General features: G+C 46.0%; 1 protein-coding gene and 1 long non-coding RNA gene across 7 annotated transcripts in view; one reads left to right on the top strand and one right to left on the bottom strand.

The window, feature by feature from the left end:
• Nucleotides 1–22,736, top strand: part of CYSTM1 (cysteine rich transmembrane module containing 1) — an 85,925-nt gene that overhangs the window by 29,978 nt on the left and 33,211 nt on the right. For 4 of the 6 annotated variants that reach the window (XM_019833029.2, XM_019833036.3, XM_019833033.2 and 1 more), the window contains exon 2: nucleotides 11,376–11,597. In XM_019833029.2, the coding sequence (XP_019688588.2) occupies nucleotides 11,376–11,597 (222 nt within the window). Of the gene's footprint in view, nucleotides 1–1,742; nucleotides 1,845–11,089; nucleotides 11,196–11,375; nucleotides 11,598–22,736 lie in introns of those variants that run through there. The other 2 variants (XM_023255790.2, XM_019833038.2) reach the window with 2 other exon arrangements.
• On the bottom strand, nucleotides 15,040–16,523 carry LOC109500859. Its single transcript, XR_002158674.3, has 2 exons — nucleotides 16,166–16,523; nucleotides 15,040–15,538 (listed from the first exon to the last, which is right to left on the bottom strand). It is a non-coding gene; the product is annotated as an uncharacterized LOC109500859 (long non-coding RNA).

Genomic DNA, 22,736 nt, shown 5'->3' on the forward strand with positions numbered 1-22,736 from the left:
AAGAGTACACAAGGGCTCCTTTCCACATCCTCACCCCCACTTCTTGTTACTTGTCTGATTCCAGCCATTCTGATGGGTGTAAGGTGCTGTTTGTTTGTGGTTTTGATTTGCTTTTCCCTGATAATTAGTGACGTTGAGCATCTTTTCATGTGTCGGCCATCTGTATGTCGTCTTTGGAAAAATGTCTGTTTAGATCCTCTGCCCATTTTTTAATTGGATTTGTTTTTCTGCTGTTGAGTTGTATAAGATTGATCTGTCTATATATTTTAAAGATCTTTATATTTTGGATATTAACCCCTTATTGGATCAATCATTTGCATGTATCTTCTCCCGTCAGCAGGTTTTGTTGATGGTTTCTTTTGTTGTGCAAAAGCTTTTTATTTTGGTGTAGTCCCAATAGTTTAATTTTGCTTTTGTTTTCCTTGCTTGAGGAGACGCATCATAGAAAAATGTTCCTATGACCAATGTCAAATAAATTACTGCCTTAAAAAAAATAATAAAAAATTTAGGGGCACCTGGGTGGCTCAGTAGGTTAAGTGTCCCAACTTCGGCTCAGGTCATGATCTCAGTTTGTGAGTTCGAGCCCTGTGTTGGTCTCTGTGCTGATAGCTTAGAGCCTGGAGCCTGCTTTGTATTCTCTGTCTTTCTCCCTCCCTCTCCCTCCCCCTCCCTCCCCTCTCCCTCTCTCCCTCCCTCCCTCTCCCTCTCTCCCTCCCTCCCTCCCTCTCCCTCCCTCCCTCCCTCCCTCCCTCTCCCTCCCTCCCTCCCTCCCTCTCCCTCCTTCTCCCTCCCTCCCTCCCTCTCCCTCCTTCTCCCTCCCTCCCTCTCCCTCCTTCTCCCTCCCTCCCTCCCTCCCTCTCCTTCTCCCTCCCTCTCCCTCCTTCTCCCTCCCTCTCCCTCCCTCCCTCCCTCCCTCTCCCTCTCCCTCCCTCCCTCCCTCTCCCTCTCCCTCCCTCCCTCTCCCTCCCTCCCTCCCTCCCTCTCCCTCCCTCCCTCTCCCTCCCTCCCTCCCTCCCTCCCTCTCTCTCCCTCCCTCCCTCCCTCCCTCCCTCCCTCTCTCTCCCTCCCTCCCTCCCTCCCTCCCTCTCCCTCCCTCCCTCCCTCTCTCTCCCTCCCTCCCTCCCTCTCCCTCCCCTCTCCCTCCCCTCTCCCTCCCCTCTCCCTCCCCTCTCCCTCCCCTCTCCCTCCCCTCTCCCTCCCCTGTCCCTCCCTCCTTCCTCCCCTCTCCTTCCCTCCCTCTCCCTCCCTCCCTCCCTCCCTCTCCCTCCCTCTCCCTCCCTCTCTCTCCTTCTCTTCCCCTCTCGCCCCCTCTCGCCCCCTCTCGCCCCCTCTCGCCCCCTCTCTCCTCTGCCCCTACTCATGTTCTCTTTGTCTCTCAAGAGTAAACATTAAAAAAAAATATTGCATATGTTTTCTTTTAGTTTTATGGTTTCTGGTCTCACATTTAAGTCTGTAATCCACTTTGAGTATTTTTGTGTATGGTAATAAGAGATTGGTCCAGTCTCCTTCTTTTGCATGTAGCTGTCCAGTTTTCCCAGCACCAAAAGACCAGACAGTCTTTTCCCCATTGTATATTCTTGCCTCTTTTGTCGTAGATTAATTGACCATATAAGCGTTTGTTTCTGGGTGGATGCAGTTTTTTTGTTTTGTTTTGTTTTGTTTTTAACTCATGAGTATCTTACACTACTTTGAGCCCCTTGTCGTCCTCATACACAGTAGCTCTTTGTGGATGTTAGTGACGGAAATCTTGGAGTTACCTAGCATTTGTTGTTGGCCTTGATGTCTGTGGCTCTAAAGTTACAAAGCTGAAGAAAGGAGGGGAGAGACGTCGCTGCCTCGGGACGGTAAGGTCTGGTCGGGCAGCCCGCGTTGGCACATGGCAGGCAGCAGAGTCTCTTGCTGGTGTGAAGGGAGATTCCCTCCTGCCCATTAAGAGGCGCCCCACAGCTCTGGCTAGGCTGCTGCTTTTCTCAGAGGGTCATGAGAGCCCGCTAATGGCAGAGCAAAGCCCTGACTGGCCTGGTAGCCGGCAGGAACCAGGAGTGCTTAGTTAAATTGCCAGCACATTAAGCTGTAGGGGCCTCTTTCTGAGCCATCAGGATTTCAGGTTTCCCACAAAGCCTAATCTAATGCTCTGGGAGGGGGCAGGGGAGCCAGTCTTTCTGGGGCTGTGCTGGTGGGGAACCTGGCCTGGGAAGTGGCCTTGTCAGGCTTGTTGAGAGGGATGGACCTGTCCCTTTTTAGTGTGTCCTCTCAACTTGGCAGGGGGCAGAGCTGGGCTCTTTTCCCTCTCTCCCGCTATAACCTATCCTTTCATGTCCCCAACTCACTTTCTGTGTTAATAGCTTTTCTCCTCTTTTTCTGTCCCTTCTGTTCACTGCCGCTTTCTCTTTCCATGCTCCCTCTTGCTGGGCCTCATTTTCTCTCCATTGTCACTTTGAGGGCTGGCTATTTGAAGTTCCGGGAGTTACAATGCTGTCCCATATGTCCCAGTGACTAGATTTAATTCAGAGGTCCCCAACCTTTTTTTCTGAGGAGGAGCCAACCTTTACTTCCCCACTGGCTTTCAGATAGCATCTTAGCTCGGTTACTGACCAGACTCCCTGAGCTGAGTGGTTGGGTGAGGTGGAGGTGTCTTTTCCCCACTTGGGGGGCCCAGTGGTGTGGGGAGGGAGTTGTCAGGATTTGCTGGCGTTGTTGGGAGCTATCACACAAGCTGAGGTCCACCCTTGGGGAGTCCTTCGAGAAGCTGAAGGCAGAAGTAAATCCTACATCCAGGCAGACCTGTGGTTTCTGCGGAGAACCGTATATGAGCAATAAAGGCTGGAAAGGGGGTCCTTGGCGAGGCGATCCTGGAAGCCATGAGACCATTTGCAGCTGTGGATTCTGCTCGGGAGCTGGGGTTTTCCATGTGGCAACTGGAACAGAGTGTTTTCTCACTGGTAGTTTAGATGGTTGTTGGAAGCGTGGCTTTCCGTTTAGTGAGTTAGGAGATGGATTCTTTTCTCCTAAAAGCCATGTGGCAGACTTTGCCCAAAGATGATCAGCAGGGGTTTTAACTTTTATTGTCAAATATGTGTGGAAATTACATATAACAAAAAAGTACAGTTGAATGAATAATTATATTCATTAATATAACTGTAATGTATTCAAGTTTAGAAATAGAACTTTATTTTTAAACCCAAATGGGGTAATAGAATGCGTTGTGTTGCAATTTGCTGTTTTGAGTCTGTCGGCGTTTTTCCATATCAGCACATGTAATTCTGCCTCATTCTTAAAGGCCAAATAGTGATGCCAGGGTTTGGAAGTTCCATGGTTTATTTAACCATTCCCATATTGGTGGCCCTTTGGGATGTTATACATCGTGTGTGTGTGCATGTGTGTGTGTGTGTGTGTGTGTGTGTGTGTGTGTGTGAGAGAGAGAGAGAGAGAGAGAGAGAGAGAGAGGTGTTATATAGCTATTATAAATAAATGCTGTAATATCTGTGGAGGGGGTATGAAGTTGTGTGCATTCAAAAATTTTTTTTTGCATTCCAGAACTAGTATATTTCTGTAAGATAAATTCCTAAAGGATGAATTGCTGGTTCGAAGGATAGGGTGTTGTTACTTATTAAAGGTTTCACTTAAAAACATGCCTTTATTGAGGAATATGTAAGAGAACAGAATCATCACTCTGTAAAAAGAAAGGATGTTTCCTCCAAACATTAGGGAGGAATGGTATACCAATGCCTAGACAGCTTAGGTAGGCTATTTTAGTTGTCGATAGATGTTTTCATGTAGCAATTATTTTTTTAATGGCTGTTTAGTAAGTGTTGATGTTAGATTTTATAGAGCAACAAGTATGGATCCAGCAAGAGGTTCTTTATAGAAAGCTTTATACAAAAAAATGTTATCGGGTGCTATGTTACCTCTCTGGAGGGGAACTTCTCTGGATTTTCTCAAAGTCTCCCAGGCTGGCTGAATGCTAAAATAGGCATACCAGGGGCGCCTGGGTGGCTTGGTCGGTTAAGCGTCCGACTTCGGCTCAGGTCATGATCTCGCGGTCTGGTCTGTGAGTTCGAGCCCCGCGTCGGGCTCTGTGCTGACAGCTCAGAGCCTGGAGCCTGTTTTGGATTCTGTGTCTCCCTCTTTCTCTGCTCCTCCCCTGTTCATGCTCTGTCTCTCTCTGTCTCAAAAAAATAAATAAACGTTAAAAAAAAATAGAAGAAAAAAAATAAAATATGCATACCAAGTTTAATGTTGGAGGGAGGTGAGATTGATTGGCTGTAATATTTTCAAATAATGTTGATAATTATATAATATCCACGTAAATATCCACATAGTAATGTGGATAATTAACATGGGGATGACTTTTTAGACTTTATTACTAATGTATCAGGACAAGTTGAATATGCTTACATCTTTGTGTTATCTTAATGTTGGGGATGGTGGCTTAAAGCACTAACCAGAATGGCATTACCAAACCATGTTGCTCAATAGTTGGCAGGATTTTAGGTTCCTCTCTAGTTTTTGTTTTTATGTCAAATTCTGTGTGAGAAAGGAAAGTTAGATGCTGTTTGAAGCTCTTCATTACTCTAGGACAGGGCCTCCAGAGATAGATGATCCACCATTATTTCTTCAACTTTCACGTGCCTTTTGATGCCCTTGTTCCGTGAAAGGCGCCATTTCTGAGATATGTGTCATTGTGTCCTCCACAGAGAGGCTGCAGGCCAGGATGTTGACACAAAAGACATGCTCTAATACTCATTCATGAATTATATGAGGGCAGCTCAGGACCTGGTAGAACTGGCGAACAAACGATCCTGAATGAGGTAGGGGATGGCTAATATTTGGGAAATTGACACCAGAATCGGTGTTTGGACAATGATGAAGTAACAGTACAGGTTATATTCTTCCAACCTGCCCCCCAAAGAAAATCAACTTAGGAAATGGTGGCACCGCAAAATGTGTTAGAAATGGTGAGCAAGTTATGAAATCACAGATCTTGCCCATGTTGTGATAATTAACTCTCACGGGTCTCCCGGCGTTGCTCTGTTGTTGGGAGCATCACTACCTTCTTTAAAAGGTCAATCCCCTGCTGTTGCTAGCCCCCGGGGCTCTTGTGTAAAGTTGTCCGTGTCAGGAGTAGGTTGTTCCTAGGCAAAGGCCCATGGTTCTGTAATGCCTGTCCTTGTGGTCTGGGCTCTGGGGTTCAGAGTAGAGGCCATTTGTTGCTTCTCAGCTGTGCTCCCTGCCCAGTCACTTTGTTTGCGACACAACTTCCTGTACTGGTGGGGCCATTCCTGCACACTTCTTGCACCTGTTTCAGTAAAATTATAGAACTCATTAAGGTGACTGCCCATAGTGAGTTTTGTCTCATCTTTATAGCCAAACTATCACTATACCCTAGCAATTTGGAGAACTTCCAGCATTTTCCATCTGATGCAATAACAGACAAATGGAAAGAGTCATTTTATTTTTACTGTTAGCAGTACCAAAGGGTGAGAGCAAACCAGCTAGGATTTTTTGCCTCATACCCTTGGTACTGGGATGTCGTGTCCTTAATATTGTTGAATGCTGTTTATCGTTGAATAAACAAATGGTTAGGTTTGCCAACAGTACCAGACAAGCATAAATAAAGTTGGGTGAATCCTTTTACAAGAGGTAATAACTGTAGAAAAGGAAGCTGCAGTGAAATGGAGGTTTATTCTTAGCAAGGCTGTTTGTGAGCTGACCCTTTGGCCTCATCCCATCCTGTCTACTTTGGCCATAATCAACCCATTCACCTCCTCCAGTGTGCTCAGGTCTTTCTCACAGGCGGTTGTCTCTTACCAGACAGTGAAGGGTGAGTAGTCAGGGATTTCTGTTTATGCTTAACTCTCAATGTGATAATTGCTTCCTCTCAGTAGCTTTCTCTGACTTCCAGGACTTATTGTCTCTACTTTGAGCTTGCTGTGCTAAGTGCTTCCTCCCTCTCAGCTTGGTTTTGTAACTGCTGACATTAATGTCTGCCTCTCTCACTAGCCCCAGTGGAAGTTCTTGCTTACCATTATGTCCGTAGTGCCTGGAACCGCCGGTGCTGGGTCACAGTGGGTGCTTCTGGAAGTATTTGTGGAATGAACAAATGACTATGAATGGAATAAACCAACATGCCAGTGCTAAAACTTAATGAAAACTGTAAGCCTCAGAGGATAGAGCGGCACAAAACCAGTAATTCTAAAGCTTTTTTTAGCCCAACAAACCATACCCAAAATTATGGGTATGAGAATCAAGAAAAAGTGAGGGACCTAGGATATAAATACTCTGTTTACAAAGATCTTGTTAAAAGGCCAACAAATCAAGGAGTTAAAAAAAGACACAGAGGAGGTCGTTAGAATAAGATCTGCTCTCATGCTTTTAAACTTTAAGACAATTTTATAAATTCTGAAGGAGGATATGTGAGGATGGAGGGATAAGCATGACTTCTGGCTTTGGTGATAAGAATAGTTTCAAGCAAAGAGTTCTGTATGTAAGCAAGAGAATTTTTTCCTCCCGTGTCTGATACTCAGCCAGGTGACTTCTTAGTTTGAAGCAGAAAGAAAACATTTAAAGAACTTAAGGACCTGAAGTAGCCTGTGAAAAAAGAATTATACATTACAGAAATGACTACAAAAATGAGTGAAGAGCAGATATAAAAGAGGTTACCAACAAGGGTTAAATTAGTAGTAGGAAGGGATATCAGGGTCCTGTGAGTGGATAGATAGGAGGCCTACGGAGGTGTTCTAGCAGTTAAGATGAGCAGCCTGAAAATATTAGAAGGCACTAAGAAAACCTTTTTTTCCCCTGACTATAGAAGTTCCCTTATGAAAACTTTCAGAAATACGAAAGAATATAAGTAACAATTGCCCATAGTTTCAGCACCCAGGGAAAACCACTATAAGTGGTTTTTTTTTTTCCTTTTAGCCAAATTTTGTCTGTCTGCTGTTACTGTACAACTTAAAGTGTGAGAATTTTAATGTACAACTCAATGGGTTTTTGTAGTATTCATATAAACATGACTCAGCTCAAGATGTAGAACATTTCTATCATTCCAGAAGGCTCCCTTTGTGCCTCTTCCAGTCAATATCCGTAGATTCCTTTTGGCTGTTCTCAAACCTCATATACATGGAATCTTACAGTGTGAAGTCTGTTGAATCTGGCTCCTTTTATTCATCATCATCTGTGAGATTCATCCACATGTAATATTTGTTCTTTTTTTCTTTCCTTTTCTTTCTTTTCTTTTTTTCTTTTTTTTTTTTTCTTTTTTTTGCTGGACAGTTTTCAGTTGTATATACCACAAGCTATCTGTTGTGCTGTGATGAGCATTTGGACAGTTCCCACTGTGGGGCTATTATAAATACAACTGCTTTGAATGTTCTTATGGACTCACTACACTTTAGTCCACATCTGAGAGCAGACTTACGGGGTCATAAATACTGATATCAATAATATTTTTTCCATTGGGGCTGTTTAGTTTTTCCAGAGGAAAGTTCTTTATTCTCTTCAGGGTCAATGCCAGGCTACCAGGCATCTTGTAATTAAAAAATAATAACAACTTTGAAACATACCATTCTTTCCCGTGTGTGTACTTTGTTTGAGGTCTTATCTTACAGGACCACTTTCTGAAAGCATAGTTGCTGGTCTTCTCATTATATGTCTGAATGCTAATCCTGGGACTTGGAGCTTGTCTGGAATGGGATCGCCACATTGCAGTGTTCAGTGCAGTCTATTAATGGATCTTGGCTGCTGCTTGATTTGAGCTTATTTGAGGCCCTAACTTATCTTTAATAGTACAACTTCCAGTTTACATTTGACCCTTGGTGTAACACTCTCTGGTATAGTAGGGTGTGTATTTCACCTGAGCAAATTTATAAAGGGAAAATGTTTATGGTGCAGAGTTCAGTATCATACCTTAAATTGAAAGCTCATTTATGTTTTGATTATATTAAGTGTTTTGCACTAGACTGTATCAGTGTTAGGTAGCCTTTGTTTTGTTTTTGCTTTGGTTGGCTTCTGTACAAACTTGGGATTCCCAATTGATTAAGCAAAGTCGTGCTTTTCAAATGCCAGCCCCACGATCTTTGATCTCAGCACAGATGCTGTTTCTGTGGCTTTCCCTTTTACTGGAATTTTTTTAACTTGAAGGAAAATGAAGATAGATGCAGATTTTTATCCCTTTAAGATGACTGTGTGTCTTCAGAACACAGGGACAGAAGGAGGGGGCACGGTAGCTGGAGTGCCTGTGTGGTGTATGCTCTTTATAAGTGCCTCTTGGGATTTCCCCCCTAGACATGAAGTAATTCCTCAGGTAGAAGGAGAAAGGTACATCCCAGAAATGAGGGGGAAACATGATGGAGGGAGGAGAGAGGACACATACATTATTGAGGGTTCAGGAAGAGAACAGCGTGGGGATAATGGGGATAGATGCAAGTAGATAGATCAAGATGAGTCATGAAACACTGAAGTCTGAAGCTGTAATAGTTTTATACACTTTGTTCTTTTTTCCTTCTCACGGGTCGCTGTTCTCAGAACAATGTCTGCAGACTTTGGTCCGGACTTTGCTAGAGTGAGAATGATCATTACTACAGGGTCTTGTTGGACTAATCAGGATAAAATACTGTTTCAGTGGGATTAGGCCCTTTCACAGGAGACCCCACTCCCCATATACTGAATTTCTGGAAAGCTTAGTTACGATGACTGTGTTCTGTGACTTAAAAAGTAAATAATGGAATAGCCATTGGGGGGAAAGGGTCAATGAGACTGAGTTCTATTGCAAACAAGCGCTCACTAGGTTTTCCACAGCCTTCTTGGTAGAAGTCTTTGCATTAGGATAAGGCGAAAGCCATTCCCAGGTCAGAGTGTGATGTCATGTTGGCAGAGAGCAGAGAAGGGAAAGAACTCTAGTTTTTTTCTGAATCCCTGTTAGGCCCCTGGAAAAATAAGAGCCTCTAATAAATTTTTTTTTCAACGTTTTTTTTTATTTATTTTTGGGACAGAGAGACACAGAGCATGAACAGGGGAGGGGCAAAGAGAGAGGGAGACACAGAATTGGAAACAGGCTCCAGGCTCTGAGCCATCAGCCCAGAGCCCGACGCGGGGCTCGAACTCACGGACCGCGAGATCGTGACCTGGCTGAAGTCGGACGCTTAACCGACTGCGCCACCCAGGCGCCCCAAATAAGAGCCTCTAAAATGAGGGACAGAATGCAGATGTCAAAATAGAGACTCTGGAGCCATTCTGCTTCCATATTATGAAGTTTGAATTTATAATCACCTCCTTTAAGTGACACACTCACCTCCTGCTGGGTTTAAGCCCCTGCTCCTATCTAGCTGTCTGTTTACCACTTTTCTAAAAATCACTCTCCTTATGTCTTCCTTGTTAACCAGTTGCCCAAGGCATAGGTTTGAGCCTTACTTATCTCCGTACCTCACTACTTAGCACAGTGCCAGGCGGTCAGCACTGTATAACTGTACGCGTGCTTGAGTGTCGCTCAGAGGAGTTCATTAGCCTACTATACTATTGGTTCCTAGACCTGGAAGTTCTGTAGAGGTCTAAAAGGTTAGGGTAGGTTTCAGCCTGTTTTCTTTATAAACTGTTATAAAGTCATCTGGAATCCCATTTCTTTTTTCTCTTGCTCTGCTTTTCTGAAGTGCCTGCTTCACCTTAAGGCTGGCTTCCTCAAGGCTCAGAAGCCCTGTCCTTGCCAGACTTAGTGTGTGCCGGAGTTCAGGGAAAAGGGAGGCTGGGAGTGTGTTCGGAGAGCGCCAAGCTCTTAATTTTCAAACCACTTCAGAACCGATCCCAGCGGCCGAGGGATGCCATGTGTGACTGGCTTAGTCCTGGATTCCTTGAACCAATCTTTTTTTTTAAAAAAAATTTTTTTTTTCAACGTTTATTTATTTTTTTGGGACAGAGAGAGACAGAGCATGAACGGGGGTGGGGCAGAGAGAGAGGGAGACACAGAATCGGAAACAGGCTCCAGGCTCCGAGCCATCAGCCCAGAGCCTGACGTGGGGCTCGAACTCACAGACCGCGAGATCGTGACCTGGCTGAAGTCGGACGCTTAACCGACTGCGCCACCCAGGCGCCCCTCCTTGAACCAATCTTGATCACAAAGGGGAAAGGGTGACCTGGACTGGGTTAGGTAGCCCTGGTCTCACCCTGGAGCTGGTACGGAGGCAAGAATGGATAGATACCTGACTGGAAATGTGACCACTATTGTGTAGGGGGATGTGATTGTGTGGGATTCATCCTGCCACTGTTGGACCTGCCAAGTCTACTGTTACTTGAATCCGGATTTTCTAGGGAACGTTTATAGTTATTTTGTTCTTTACATATGTGTAAAGTCCCTTACAAATTTATCGATTGTATGTTATGGAGAACAAGTAGTGAAATTATTAAATTTTGAGTATGAGAGTCTTCCTTCTGTTAACTTTTTAATTGGGGATAGAAGACCTCTGAATAGGTAAAAAGTTAAATATCAGTATTGCAGGTGGGTAACAGCGCAAGACAGTAAGATGACAGATAGCACGTTCATCCAGAATATGTACTTTGCATTCCCCAGTGATACTTTTAATCTGAAGTCCTTGGAATGTCAGGCACTGCAAGGGTTGCAGGGTTGATGGAGAGGAGATACCGGCCCACCAGACTTCAAGCCCAGTCATGAGAATGGTTAACGAGCGTTTGGGGGCTGGGAAGCAATGGCCTATCTCACAGAAGCAAACCACCAAGAACAGGAACCTATACACACAAATGTGGGGGTTCCTGGTGAGCCCTCCAGGGTTCTGGGAGCCTGGATGGTCTGAGGAGATGCCCAGCATCCTGTGTGGAGAGCTCTGCCCTCAGTCCAGTGAAGCCTGGACACACCGTTCAACTGCTGAGAGCCGTGGGTCTTTGGTGGGTCATTGCCGAAGTGCTTCTTGTTAGAGGATCCAGTGTGGCCCAGCCCTGGTTGGGCTGGTTCAGCCCCCACTGGTCTGACTCAAGATTAGTGCCGTTAGACTTTCTGCCTTCTTCCTAGAGCTATGTATGCAGACACATTTGTGGACATTTGAAAGAATTAAAAAAAAAAAAAATCCTATTCTTGTACCAGGCATCATGCTAAGCTCCAGGGTCATAGTGATGATCCAAAGGTGACCTGATCCCTGCTGTCACAGCCTATGCCTAGTGAGGAAGGCAGGCAGAAGGCATATAACCAGGTACATAAGCTAATTAGTCAATTGTGGGAATGGTGAGAAAGAAACAATGGGCAAAACTGAAGGTTTACAAGAGGTTTGAGATCCTTTAAGGGATTTTGTAAATTTATTCTTGGGTTGAAGTTTTTTTCCTAATGATTTCCACGGATTAGATGAGAATAATTTTCATTGTTTGTCTCTTAGGTACATTCTGCAGGTCCCCGATGAACCCAGGGAACCCTCCACCGTATCCGGGCCCTGGTCCGACGGCCCCGTACCCACCTTATCCACAACAACCAATGGGACCAGAGGGCTACCCTCCAGGACCTATGGGGGGACCCTACCCACCTCCTCAGGGTTACCCCTACCAAGGATACCCACAGTATGGCTGGCAGGGCGGACCTCAGGAGCCTCCTAAAACCACAGGTACTGGGAGTTGGGTATGTGTGTATGTGTATGTGGGTGTGCATGTGCACAGTCCCATGTCATCAAAGGAAATGTTTGCATGTTTTCTTTGGCAGAGAAGGCACGCTAGCCTTTGTGTGTTGTGGTTGACGTTCCCAAGGCTTGGTGACCGCTTAAGGTAGCTTCTAACTCCTGAGAAGGACTTCTTTCTCAGGAGGCCTGCATCCGTTCTTTCTACTTCCTCTATGTCTCTTATCCCTCTGGGGCTGATGACTTCCTGGTCGATGTGTTTTCTGATAGCCCCTTTTGGGGTACCGGTGGGGGAAAGTACTGATTGGGTTCTTGCCCTGACACCCAGTTTCGTATTTTAGATTTGGCCTGCTGGGATTATTTTCTCTCTTGGTTTGTTGACCTCCAAGTCATCCTCTTGTCCCTACTCTTGGGTTGATGTTCTTTGCTTAAATGTTTTCATAATTCTCTTGAACTTGCTAGCTGAGTTTTCAGCAGGCCTATGAGTCCTTCTTGTGCGCTAGAACAGTGCTACTCAAAGCTGACTCTGCAGATAAGTGCCAGTCTGTGAATGTGATAAGTACAGAAAGTACGAGTAAACAGAAGAACTTGTAGAGTAATTTGACATTGCTGTGACATTCAAGCAGGTGATCGTGCATTTTACAATACGTCTCAATCTGTGGTGGATTAGAATGGACACGTCTTGAGAAGCACTGTGCTAGATGTCTTGGTGACTGTCAGAACTGTTGTGTGACCTTCTGGTTTGCTCTTTTACAGTGCCTTCAGCTTTTTAGATTAGCTAATTCTTAATGAGTGCTTGTGTGCCAAGTGGTCTCTTAAGAGCTTTATGTACATTAACATTTAATTCTTGGAGCAATCTTATGAGGTTGTTCCCATTTTACAGTGAAGCCATTGAGTCACAGAGTGGCATACGGACTTGGCCAGCTAGAAGGGGCAGATTTCAGATTCGAATCCTGATGGTTTGGCTTTGGAATCTGTGCCTATAACTTTTTTCTCCAGCTGGATGATTTTAGATTTATCTATAACTGCAGGTACATCCTTCAGCTGAAGTGAAAGTGTGTAGTCCATTCTGTCAACAGCTTCTGTGTAGAAACTGTTTCTGATTCAAAGGAGGGAGGTCTTCTTAGTTATTCTTAATCTGTGTCTGGTAATCAGTAAGGACTTAATAAAGGTGTGTTGAATGGGTAGGTAGCTGGGTAGATAGCTAAGCAGAATCTAAGTCTGTTTATGGTTCAGAATTTTGTTTTTTGTTTTTTGTTTGTTTTACAGTAGAAATTGTAGTAGAAATATCTTTTGTTTTTCTTTGTTGGGAAACCAGTTTTTTGAAAACCATGTGATTGGAGGTGACAGGTGCTTGTGGGAATGAGGCTTACCAAGGAGTATACTTGCAATACATTTGGGGTCTCCTGGGATGATATTTAATGATAACTGTAACAACTAGTATTTCTGAAGCCTAGTACCTAGTACTGGCCTCATGTAACTTTCACAAGAGCCCTATAGCTTTGGTCCCATGTTACAGAGGTAGAATCTGAGGCTTGGAGAGGTTGTGTGTCAGTTATCCCTCGTATAACATACCACCCCAAAACTCAGTGGCTTAAAACAACAGTGACTTATTCTCATGATTCTGTGAGTTGGCTTCGTATGATCTCTCCTGGGGTCACTTAATTCAGCTGTCAGCCTGGTCGGGGCTGGTATGTCCCAGATGTCTTCATTCACATGAGTAGGGCCCTGGTTTACTTCCACGAGGCCCCTCTCTACCTGTTGTCTCTCATCTACCCTGGCTTGTTTGCATGGTGGTTAGCTTCTAAGGGGGTGAGTGTACGATCTTGCCAGCCTTTTCATGTCTAGGCCCAGAAGTGGTCCACCATCACTCACCCATATTCTTTTGTTCAAAGCAAGTCACAAGGCTGGCTGGATTCGATAGGAGGGGAAATAGATGTCATCGATACCCTGCCCCCCGCCCCCCCGATTTGGTAACAACTTTATTGAGAGATATAGTCGGGAGTTGTATGACCATCACCGCTAATTCCGGAACATTTCATCACCCCAAAGAAAGCCATATCCTTTAGCAATCACTCCCACTTCCTTAACCTTCCCCTTCCATACATCTCTTTTATCTCTGTAGATTTGTCTGTTCTGGACATTTCTTACAAAATGAATCCTATAATATGGCCTTTTATGACTGGCTCTTTCACTTAGTGTAACGTGTTAAAGGCTCCTCCGCGTGTGTCAGTACTCCATTCTTTGTGTTGCCAAATAACACCCCATTGTATGGATATATCACATTTTCTTTATCCATTCATGCTTGGGTTTCTACTTTTTGTGATGAATAGTAAGTCATGGCTATTATAAACATTCATGTACATTAAACTCTGTCTCAGGAGGAACAGCATGTGAATGTAGAGCAGGAGGAATTGTTGGTGACCATCTTGGCAGACGGTTTACCGCTTTCCACTCTGTACCCAGCAGTTTATGTCTTCCCCAGCCCTCCCCACGCACAAAATACACCCATCCCTTCCAAGACCAGCAGGTGGCTCATCAGTCATTACATCCACTTCAAGTCAAGGGTGTCATCATCTGGTATCTGTAAGTAGACGGGGCCTCTCACCTGCCACGCTGCTCCTGTGACTGCCCACCCTGCATTTCTGCTCTGCCCCACCCTGCACACCTCAGAGATGAAACAAAATGTCACTCCTCTATGAAGCTTCCCCTTTGGTATCCCACCTCTATGGTAGAAGTAACCAATCCCATGTGCTTCAGCTGCAGCCTATACAGACTTCTTTCAGAGCACCTCCTCTCTGAATTAAGTTAATTTTTGTGTTCTGTCTAGTTTGCCTCCTTAATGTCTGAATTCAGTCAACTTAGCTGGTGCCGTCTTAGTGCAGGCTTTCAGCGTTTGTGTTACGTTTCGCCAAGGTTCTTAAGACTGCAAGCGACAGCATCTCAGCCTTAAAAATTAACCAACAGTAGAGGGTTGCCAGAGACCTGAGTAGAGGCTGCAAAATGACAGATAGTGACCAACACAGACACAAAAAAGGGACTCTGAGAGGACAGAGATGACACAAGGAACAAAAAACCTGTGAGAAAAAAGGGGGGGAAATATCTCTAATAGGCTTAGATATGTGGGAAGATAAATCTTAATGAAATAAGAATAGGGATGCTATATAAAAAGGAACTCGGGAAACAAAAGCATTTAGCCAAGAAGACTGTGAAACCAACCTCAGCCCAAGGAATAGGTCCAAAAGACTCATTCAGATAGCTAGATCTTGCCAAACCAGAATTGACGGCTTTTTGCCACAGGTGAAAGGTTGACATAGTGCTATGTAACAACCACCCCAAGTTAGAGATTCTGTAATTTGGAAAGGGCTTGGGTGGAAATCCCTGCTCCCCATGGCATCTCCTGGGGCTGGAACATAGATGATAATCGAGGCCCTTGGTTGGCTATGAGATTTATGAACTCTCCTCTTGGCTCTATACAGCATGCCTAAAGGGGTGCTCTTGGGTTGGCTTGCATCTGCAGTACAGAGAAGCCGTGTGGTTTTGCAGAAGCTTCAGAAGGGAGAGGGTTGTGGGAGCGTGAAGGCAATCTGACTGCAGTCAGAGGGAGAGTCAGAAGATACCCACGCTTAGACGCTGCTATCTTTACATGAGTTCCTAACCAGTGCACTTCTTCACTCCTATGGGCTTTGTTTCACACTCTTATTTCCCTTGAAAGTTTCATTTAAGTTCAGCCGTATTCTGTCAACTGTTGCTGTTTGGTGAAATCTTGTACTTCCGGTTCATTATAACAAATAATTGCTCTTCCAAATACCAAAAAAATCCCACAGAACCCCGCATCTGATGTCTCTCTTTCCCTCTTCTCCTCCACTTGGCCCCTCAGTGGGACTAAGTTGGGCATCCTGACAACACAGTGGCCTCAGGAAGTGGGACTCCTTCAGTGTCCGTGTGTAAAAAAAGAGAAAAAGGAAACAGACTTTAGTTAATTTCTAGTTCTGAAACAGTTGCAGACTTAAAAAAAGGATGCAGAAATAGTACAAATGATTTCACCCAGATTTCCCCAAACCTTACATCACTACCATGTAACGATCCTGCCCAGGCCCGGAAGACTCACAACAGCGCTTGGATCCCGCTCCATGGCCCAAGCAGCCATGGGTCTGTGTGGGTGGGATTCAAGGGGGGCGAGACAGAGTTCAGTGCTTGGGAGGACAGTGGCAAAGCCACACTGCAGAATGGCATATGTGTTGGGGGACCTTTGCAAGCCCTACAGCAAGTCCCAGTGGTGATGGGTAGACTCCTGTTCAGTGAGGCATTCTAACAAAACTGCTGGTAGGCTCTTGTTGACCGTGCCGTAGTTACAGAATTGTTCAAAGTGAAAATTTAAACAAAACAATATCTCCAGTCTTAGAAAATCGATTTAAGGAAGATTTCTGTGAATTGGTGAGAAAGTCGTGAAAGAAGAGACATTTTAAAATGCTGCCACCAAAATCAAAATGACACCCCCTCAGATACCCTCAGATCATCAGCAGTGGAGGTCCTCAGGTGCTCGCCCGGTTACTCACCTTCCAAGCTCATGGCAGACTTTGGAGTCTCATGTGGTCCTCTCTGCTTAGCCCTGATGTGACCTCACAATCCTCCTTACCACGGTGCCCTAGGCAGTGGCTGTGAATAGGCTTGAATCCAGTTGAACTGGATGAGATGCAGCCTCTTAACCGTTCCTTGTGAGCTAACCTCCTCCTTTTAGAGAGATTTAAACCAAAGCCCAGAGAGGTTTAGTGACTTCCCCAGGGTCAGCGAGTTCAAGAAGGATGTAGTCATGATTCCAAGCTAAGTGCTTTTCCTCATTTCATCCTAGTGCTATGGGCCCGCATGTTTCACAGCAGTTGTCAGACTCCCACGTCAGGAAAATACCCACCTTTGCAGCCCATTCCATAATCCCCCACTGCCACCCCACCCCACCCCCAGCCACCACAAACACAGGGACCTGGGCAGGTTACTTAACCGCGGTGATCTTTGCATGCCTGCCTCCCCTTGGAAGCATCACAGAGGCTTTCTCTCCTTCACCTCTGCCTCCCACAGCACCTAGAGAAGTGCTGCCACATAGTATGTGCTCAGTAAATGTGTGTTGGTGGAATGGAAATGCCGCCATTTCGAAAGGTGGTTGTGAATTCAGGTGAGTTGTCTGGGTCCCTTTCCCTCTGCACTCCTTCCCATGCTATTTACCTCTTGCGAATCCAGATACTGGGATTTTATACATGTTCTTCTGGGTTAGGACTGTGATATCAGGCAAGGTATTGATTTAAAATGAAAGAAATTCTATTACAGCAGAGTCCTTGGGATGTCCCCATGGAGTTCAAAAGCCCAATTGGCCTTTGAACTGGGTTTCTAGGCCTGCAAATCAGGAACTGAAAGTGACCTTGGTACAGTTCTTTGTAATTTGAAGATGCAAAAGGAGAGTGTCTGTTCCAGGAGTGCCCTACTGGGTCATTGGCCAACCAACTAGAAGTTCAAAGTGGCCTCTCCTTTAGTCCAAGGTCAGCAGTTGGGGGGAGGGTGGTGATAGAATGGCCTATTTCTCCTTCTGGATGCTCTTCTTGGTGTCTGACACTGCTCTCATCAGTCATTGTGAGGATAGAAGAGGAAGGAATTTAATGGTCTGGCATCTCTGGCTAATTGGCTTCAGGTGTGGAATTACAGCCTGGCTTGTTGGAGCCTTTTATGCCTTTTCTCATCAGAAACTCCGATCGGGCGTTTTCATTGCCCTGGGAAGCCTTTCCAGCATAAAGTCCAGCTCAGAGCCGCCTTTGCCAGGTATCAGATGACAGAATGTCCCAGCGAGGGCGCTGCCTGGTGCCACCAAAAGCAGCGCTGGCTTAGGAATCTAGGTGGAGTGTCTCTCATTTCCGGGGCTTCGGGTTTTTTTCTGTAAAGCTGGGATGACAGGACTGTGATGTAGAAGAAAGTAATACGCCTTGTACAGTTTATGGCACGTTTGTGGGCAGAGAGGAAGTTTAGTTTTCTCCTTCAGCCCACGTAAATTTTCTGAATTTTTGCTTATGGGTGGATGGGGGTGGTGAAGACAGGAAGCCTTCAGGGGCGAGGTGGGAAAGCCAATTGCTGAGTGTCACTTGGGTCTCCCCTGAGCATCCCCACTGGCCTGAGGCACCTGGGACAACTCCTGAGTCGCCCTCTGCAGTCATGGCCACATGGCCGGTCTCCCTCCCTGCTCTCGCTCCTGCCGTCTGCTTTCTGTTTGTTCAGACTCCCTAATTGCTTTCCATGTCACTCAGAGTAAAAGCCAGAGACCTTCCAGTGACCAGCAAGGCCCTCTCAGAGCCAGCTGCCCCCTGCGCCCTCTGCCCCGCCCTCTCCGGCTGCCCGTTCGCTCACCAGGTCCACTCCCCTCCAGGGCTTTGCCTTTTCTCAGAAATCTAAAGGAATATGTTCTCGTTTCTCGTAGTCTGCAGGCACGTAGTCATAGAGGCCGTCCAGCTGCCTCCCTTCACCCTTTGCCTAAACGGGCACCCCTCCCGGGCACTCTCTGTCCCTGTTCTCATCTCCTTTCCCTGTGTAGTACTATTATGTGTTCCTTGGCTGCCTCTCTCCTCCTGCCGGAATATAAGCTCCTTTATACATACATATATGTACGGCCCCTTTGTATGTTAGGTTCACTCCTCAAATAGTTCCTACTATTTGTGGAATGATCGAGCGTCCTCTTCCCCCCTGATATCCTCTACCTGCTCAGGTGTCTTGTGAGTCATTCTCCTTTAGGCCCTACCTGGGGTTCTTTTAGTCCTCGTCTGGGGAGAATCCTGGGAGTGGTCCTGAGAGCAGCTCTGTGCCGGGCGTGGTGCTGAACCTTGTATATCCCTTATTGTTTAATTGGCCTGGCCGCTCTGGGAGGTGGGTCCTTTCAAAGGAGGGGTTTTGCCAAGGTCGGAGCTAGTGAGTGGTGGGGCATTCTCATACCCACTTTCACTGGGGCCTGTCTCTGCTTCACCGGCTCTGCTCGAGGAGAGGTGGTCCGCGCCAGTGGGCTCTGCTCCGCTGCTGCCTTCATCGCCTGAGGTCTGAGCTCGGCGTACTTGGTGCCTCTTTTGTGCTTCTTCCTTGTTGGTCTCCTGGTTTATCTTGGCCTCCTGGTTCTTCGTGGCAAGAGTTGGCTGCCTTACAAAACGCTCCTTTACATCTTATCCTCAGTTTCTCTTTGTTTAGCCCATTTAACCTTTGTCCTTCCTCTCACATCTCTTAGCCCATAGCCTGGGTAATTCGTTTGAGTCTTCTGATGCCCCAATGGTGTTCGCATGGAATTCCTTAGAATGCCCTTGTGTTTCACACGGGACTGGGCCAGCATCTTTGAGACTCGAGCCGGGCCAGGGGCGCCTAGGTGGCTCAGTCGGTTGAGTGTCCAGCTCTTCACTTTGGCTCAGTTCATGATCTCACGGTTTTGGGGATCTAGCCCCATACTGGGTTCTGTGCTGACAGCGTGGAGTCTGTTTGGGATTCTCTCTCCCTGTCTCTCTGCCCTTGTTCCGCTCGCACCCTGTCTGTCAAAATAAGTAAACTTAAAAAATATTAGCCAGGCCTGTCATAATTGAGAAGCTGTGGTTTCTGACCCAGGAAGTGGGCTTAGTCACATGTACTCTTTGCTGTGAGGAAGAGACAGATCCAGTGGCCAGAAGGATGGTGGCCTCTAGAGAGAGAGAGAAAGAGGAGGAGGAAGATGAACAAGGAAGGAGTAGGAGATGGACACAGTTCGTTTCCCAGACCCAGCACAGTAGCTGGTCGTGGGACTTGAGAAAGATCTCCTGACAGAATGAATCCCCAGGCCCTGTGCAGATGAAAGTGCACACCTGGAGACGGGAGTTGACTGTGGCCTGGTGCAGCCTGAACACGGCCCCTCAACTAAGGGAAGATGGGCTCCTTTTGGGGTCCCCCTGGTATTTGTGTCTCTTGACAAGGGCTCTGACATCAACTGTTTCTCTCAGCCATCTTGAGGGTCTCTTTTCCCTCCTCAGAGATGGCATGGGCCTTTATGGCTCATTGGCCTGAGAACTTGTTGAGCCTTGCTTTGGAGGAGAAGCTGTTCCTTCTCTTTGCAGTGTTCTGATGGCTTTCATTTAGGTTGCAGGCTTTGCTACTGGCTTGGGTTTCTGTGTGAGAGGCCAGAGGTTTTGATTTCACTGAGGGTAAAGAGGTTTTGGTGGCAGCAGTTTCCTCCCCTAACCCTTGGGCATGGCGGAGTAGGAACTACTCAAGGTGAGGGTTTCAACATTTCTTTCTCCCTCCTTAATGGTTCGGTATTATTCTTAGAATAAAGGCCAGGATTCCAAAAGGCTTGAGGTCGTTCATGTTCTGGCCCTGCTACCAGATTCCAGTTCATTTCCTCAGCCTCGCCAGGCCTGTCTTCCCACGTAGCTTTCGTAAATGGTATTTCCTCTGTATGACTGAAAAGTCTTGACGCCTCTCTTGGCTCAAGTAACCCTTATTAAATCCTTCCCATCTTGCTCATGTGGCACTTCAGCGACGTTGAGTGCTACTTTCCACCCCCTAGTCTGGGTCAGCTTTCTGTCCTCCACTGGTTTGTAATTTTTTTTTATCTTAGCTGTAGTTATAGAATTAAGGTCTTCCACGATAGCAGAGACTTTGTCTAATTAGACTGTTTGAGTCCCCAGTAATTGTTTATTGACTGATGAAAGATGAAGAGGAGTGTAAAGAGAGGCAGGAGAGGGGACAGGTGAGACTCTGGAATGAGCTTTTTCAAGTTTTTCAACTTTGGGCTTGAATTTGCAGAAAAGACTTTGCACTTCCTTTCCCTCCCTCGTGTTGTCTGTCTGTTTGTTTATTGCCTTTTAGAGAGAGCATGCAGGAGTGAGAGAGGCAGAGGGAGAGAGAGAGAGAGAGAGAGAGCATCTTAAGCAGGCTTCACACTCAGCGTGGAGTCCAACCTGGGGCGGATCTCACAACCTGAGATCATGACCTGAGCCAAAATCAAGAGTTAGCCACTCAACTGACTGAGCCACCCAGGCGCTCCCCGAGCAGAAAATTCATTGTGTAGCAGGGGGTGGAGCTCTGTTAACAATACTTGCGATCAGCTATGGGAATGATCACAACTGAGAGATGGAGCGTTGAGTCATTTTTGCTTCCGTGAGTGCTGGCCCTCACTTCTTCGCTGGTCCCTAAACATAGCAACAACTCACATACAAAACAATTTTTTAAATTCCGGTCACAGTCCAGATATGCCATTGTCTCAAATCATTTTTGCATTTTTATTTCCCACGCAGTTCTTGCTTACATGCACGTGTCATTTGTACCTGGCTGCCATTGTAGTGCAGAGGGCATTGCGTATACTGTCTTCCTTCCTTTACTTGATCAGAAGCAACCTCCCTATACGGCACTTCACTGTTGACGTTTGGGCTGGATAATTTTTTTTTAAGATTTTATTTTTGGGGTACCTGGGTGGCTCATTTGGTTAAATGTCCAATTATTGATTTCGGCTCAGGTCATGAGCTCATGGCTTGTGAGTTCGACGCCTGCATCGGGCTCTGCTCTGACAGTATGGAGCCTGCTTGGGATTCTCTCTCCCTTCCTCTCCCTCTACCCCACTTGCTCGCTCGCTCTCTCAAAAAAAATGAATAAAAGCCCTCTGAAAAGATTTTATTTTTAAGTAATCTCTGTACCCTACAGAGGACTTGAACTTACAAGCCCAAGATCGAGTCACATGCTCTACTGACTGAGCCAGCCAGGCACCCCGACTGGATACTTTTTGTTAGAGGTGGGTGGGGTGTCTCCTGCTTTGTGGGATGCTTAGCAGCATCTTCACCTTTATCCACTAAATGCCAGTAGTGGCTGCTCATTTACAGCAACCAGAACGTTTCCAGACGTTACCAGAGTCCCCCCTAGGGACCCAAATCACCTTTGAGGGCCATTGCAGTAGAGTCTGCATAATGAAAAATTTAAGTTGCCCATTGTTTTTTGAACCCAGTGGAGGAAAAGCATTCCTAAACAGTTTCATCAGCAGCTGAAAAATATATGCCTTTTTCTAGTGGTCTGCCCAGGAGGAAGGCTCGGGAACTTGGAACTATATTGAACTCCCTCTTGACCTCTGGCTGGACAGGCTTTGTTTCTGAGCTTCTCTTTAGTCTAAGACTGGAGAATCTGGGTGTTTGATACCATTCCCTGTATTAAAACCAGCAGAAGGTCACCTGGCTGGCTCAGTCAGTGGAGCATTTGACTCTTGATCTCGGAGTTGTCAGTTCGAGCCCCACATTGGGTGTAGAGATTACTTAAAAACAAAATCTTAAAAAAACAAAAACAAAAAAACAGCTGAACAATAAGAGCTTGAGTCTAGTGGTCCAAATTTTTAAGTGGCTTTTTTTTTAATGTTTACTTTTAAGAGAGAGAGAGAGAGACCAAGTACGAGTGGGGTAAGGGCAGAGAGAGAGGGAGACACAAAATCTGAAGCAGGCTCCAGGCTCTGAGCTGTCAGCACAGAGCCCGTCACGAGATTGAGAATCACAAACTGTGAGACCCTGACCTGAGCCCAAGTCAGAAGCCTAACCGACTGAGCCACCCCAGGTGCGCCTAGTGGTCCAAATGTTTAAATATTTACTGTTATTTGTTAATTATTAAATAGCTAGCTAAAGAACAGAGCTAATACTTCAGTGGTTGCTATGTGTCAGGCGCTTTTATATATTAATTCATTCAGTCCTCGGAACACCCCTCTGAGATAGGTCTTAACTATCCCCATCATCTAGATGAAGAATCTGAAGCATAAAAAAAAGGCTAACTTAACTTTTTCATGGTCGCACAACTAGGAAGTGGTGGAGCTGGGATTCAAAACCCAATCCAACCCCGAGGCCCATGCCCCTCCGCAGCTGCCATTTACTGGGTACCTAGTGAGGTGCTTGTTGCTGGGCTGAGAGCTTTGTGGACTTGGCTTCAGTTCTCAAAGTAGTCCTTCAGGCTGAGTAGTTATCCCAGAGTTTACAGATGTGGAGCCAGAGTCTTAGAGTTACGATATGTTGCCCCTGGGCCCCCAGATAGCCGACCCAGTGCTTCCCCGTGTCACGTGGCCTCCCATGAATGAGGAAAAAAAATTTTCTACCTTCATCTTCCTTTTTCCCTTGTGTC

This window comes from Felis catus, chromosome A1, assembly GCF_018350175.1.
Source record: "Felis catus isolate Fca126 chromosome A1, F.catus_Fca126_mat1.0, whole genome shotgun sequence".
Lineage (NCBI taxonomy): Eukaryota > Metazoa > Chordata > Mammalia > Carnivora > Felidae > Felis > Felis catus.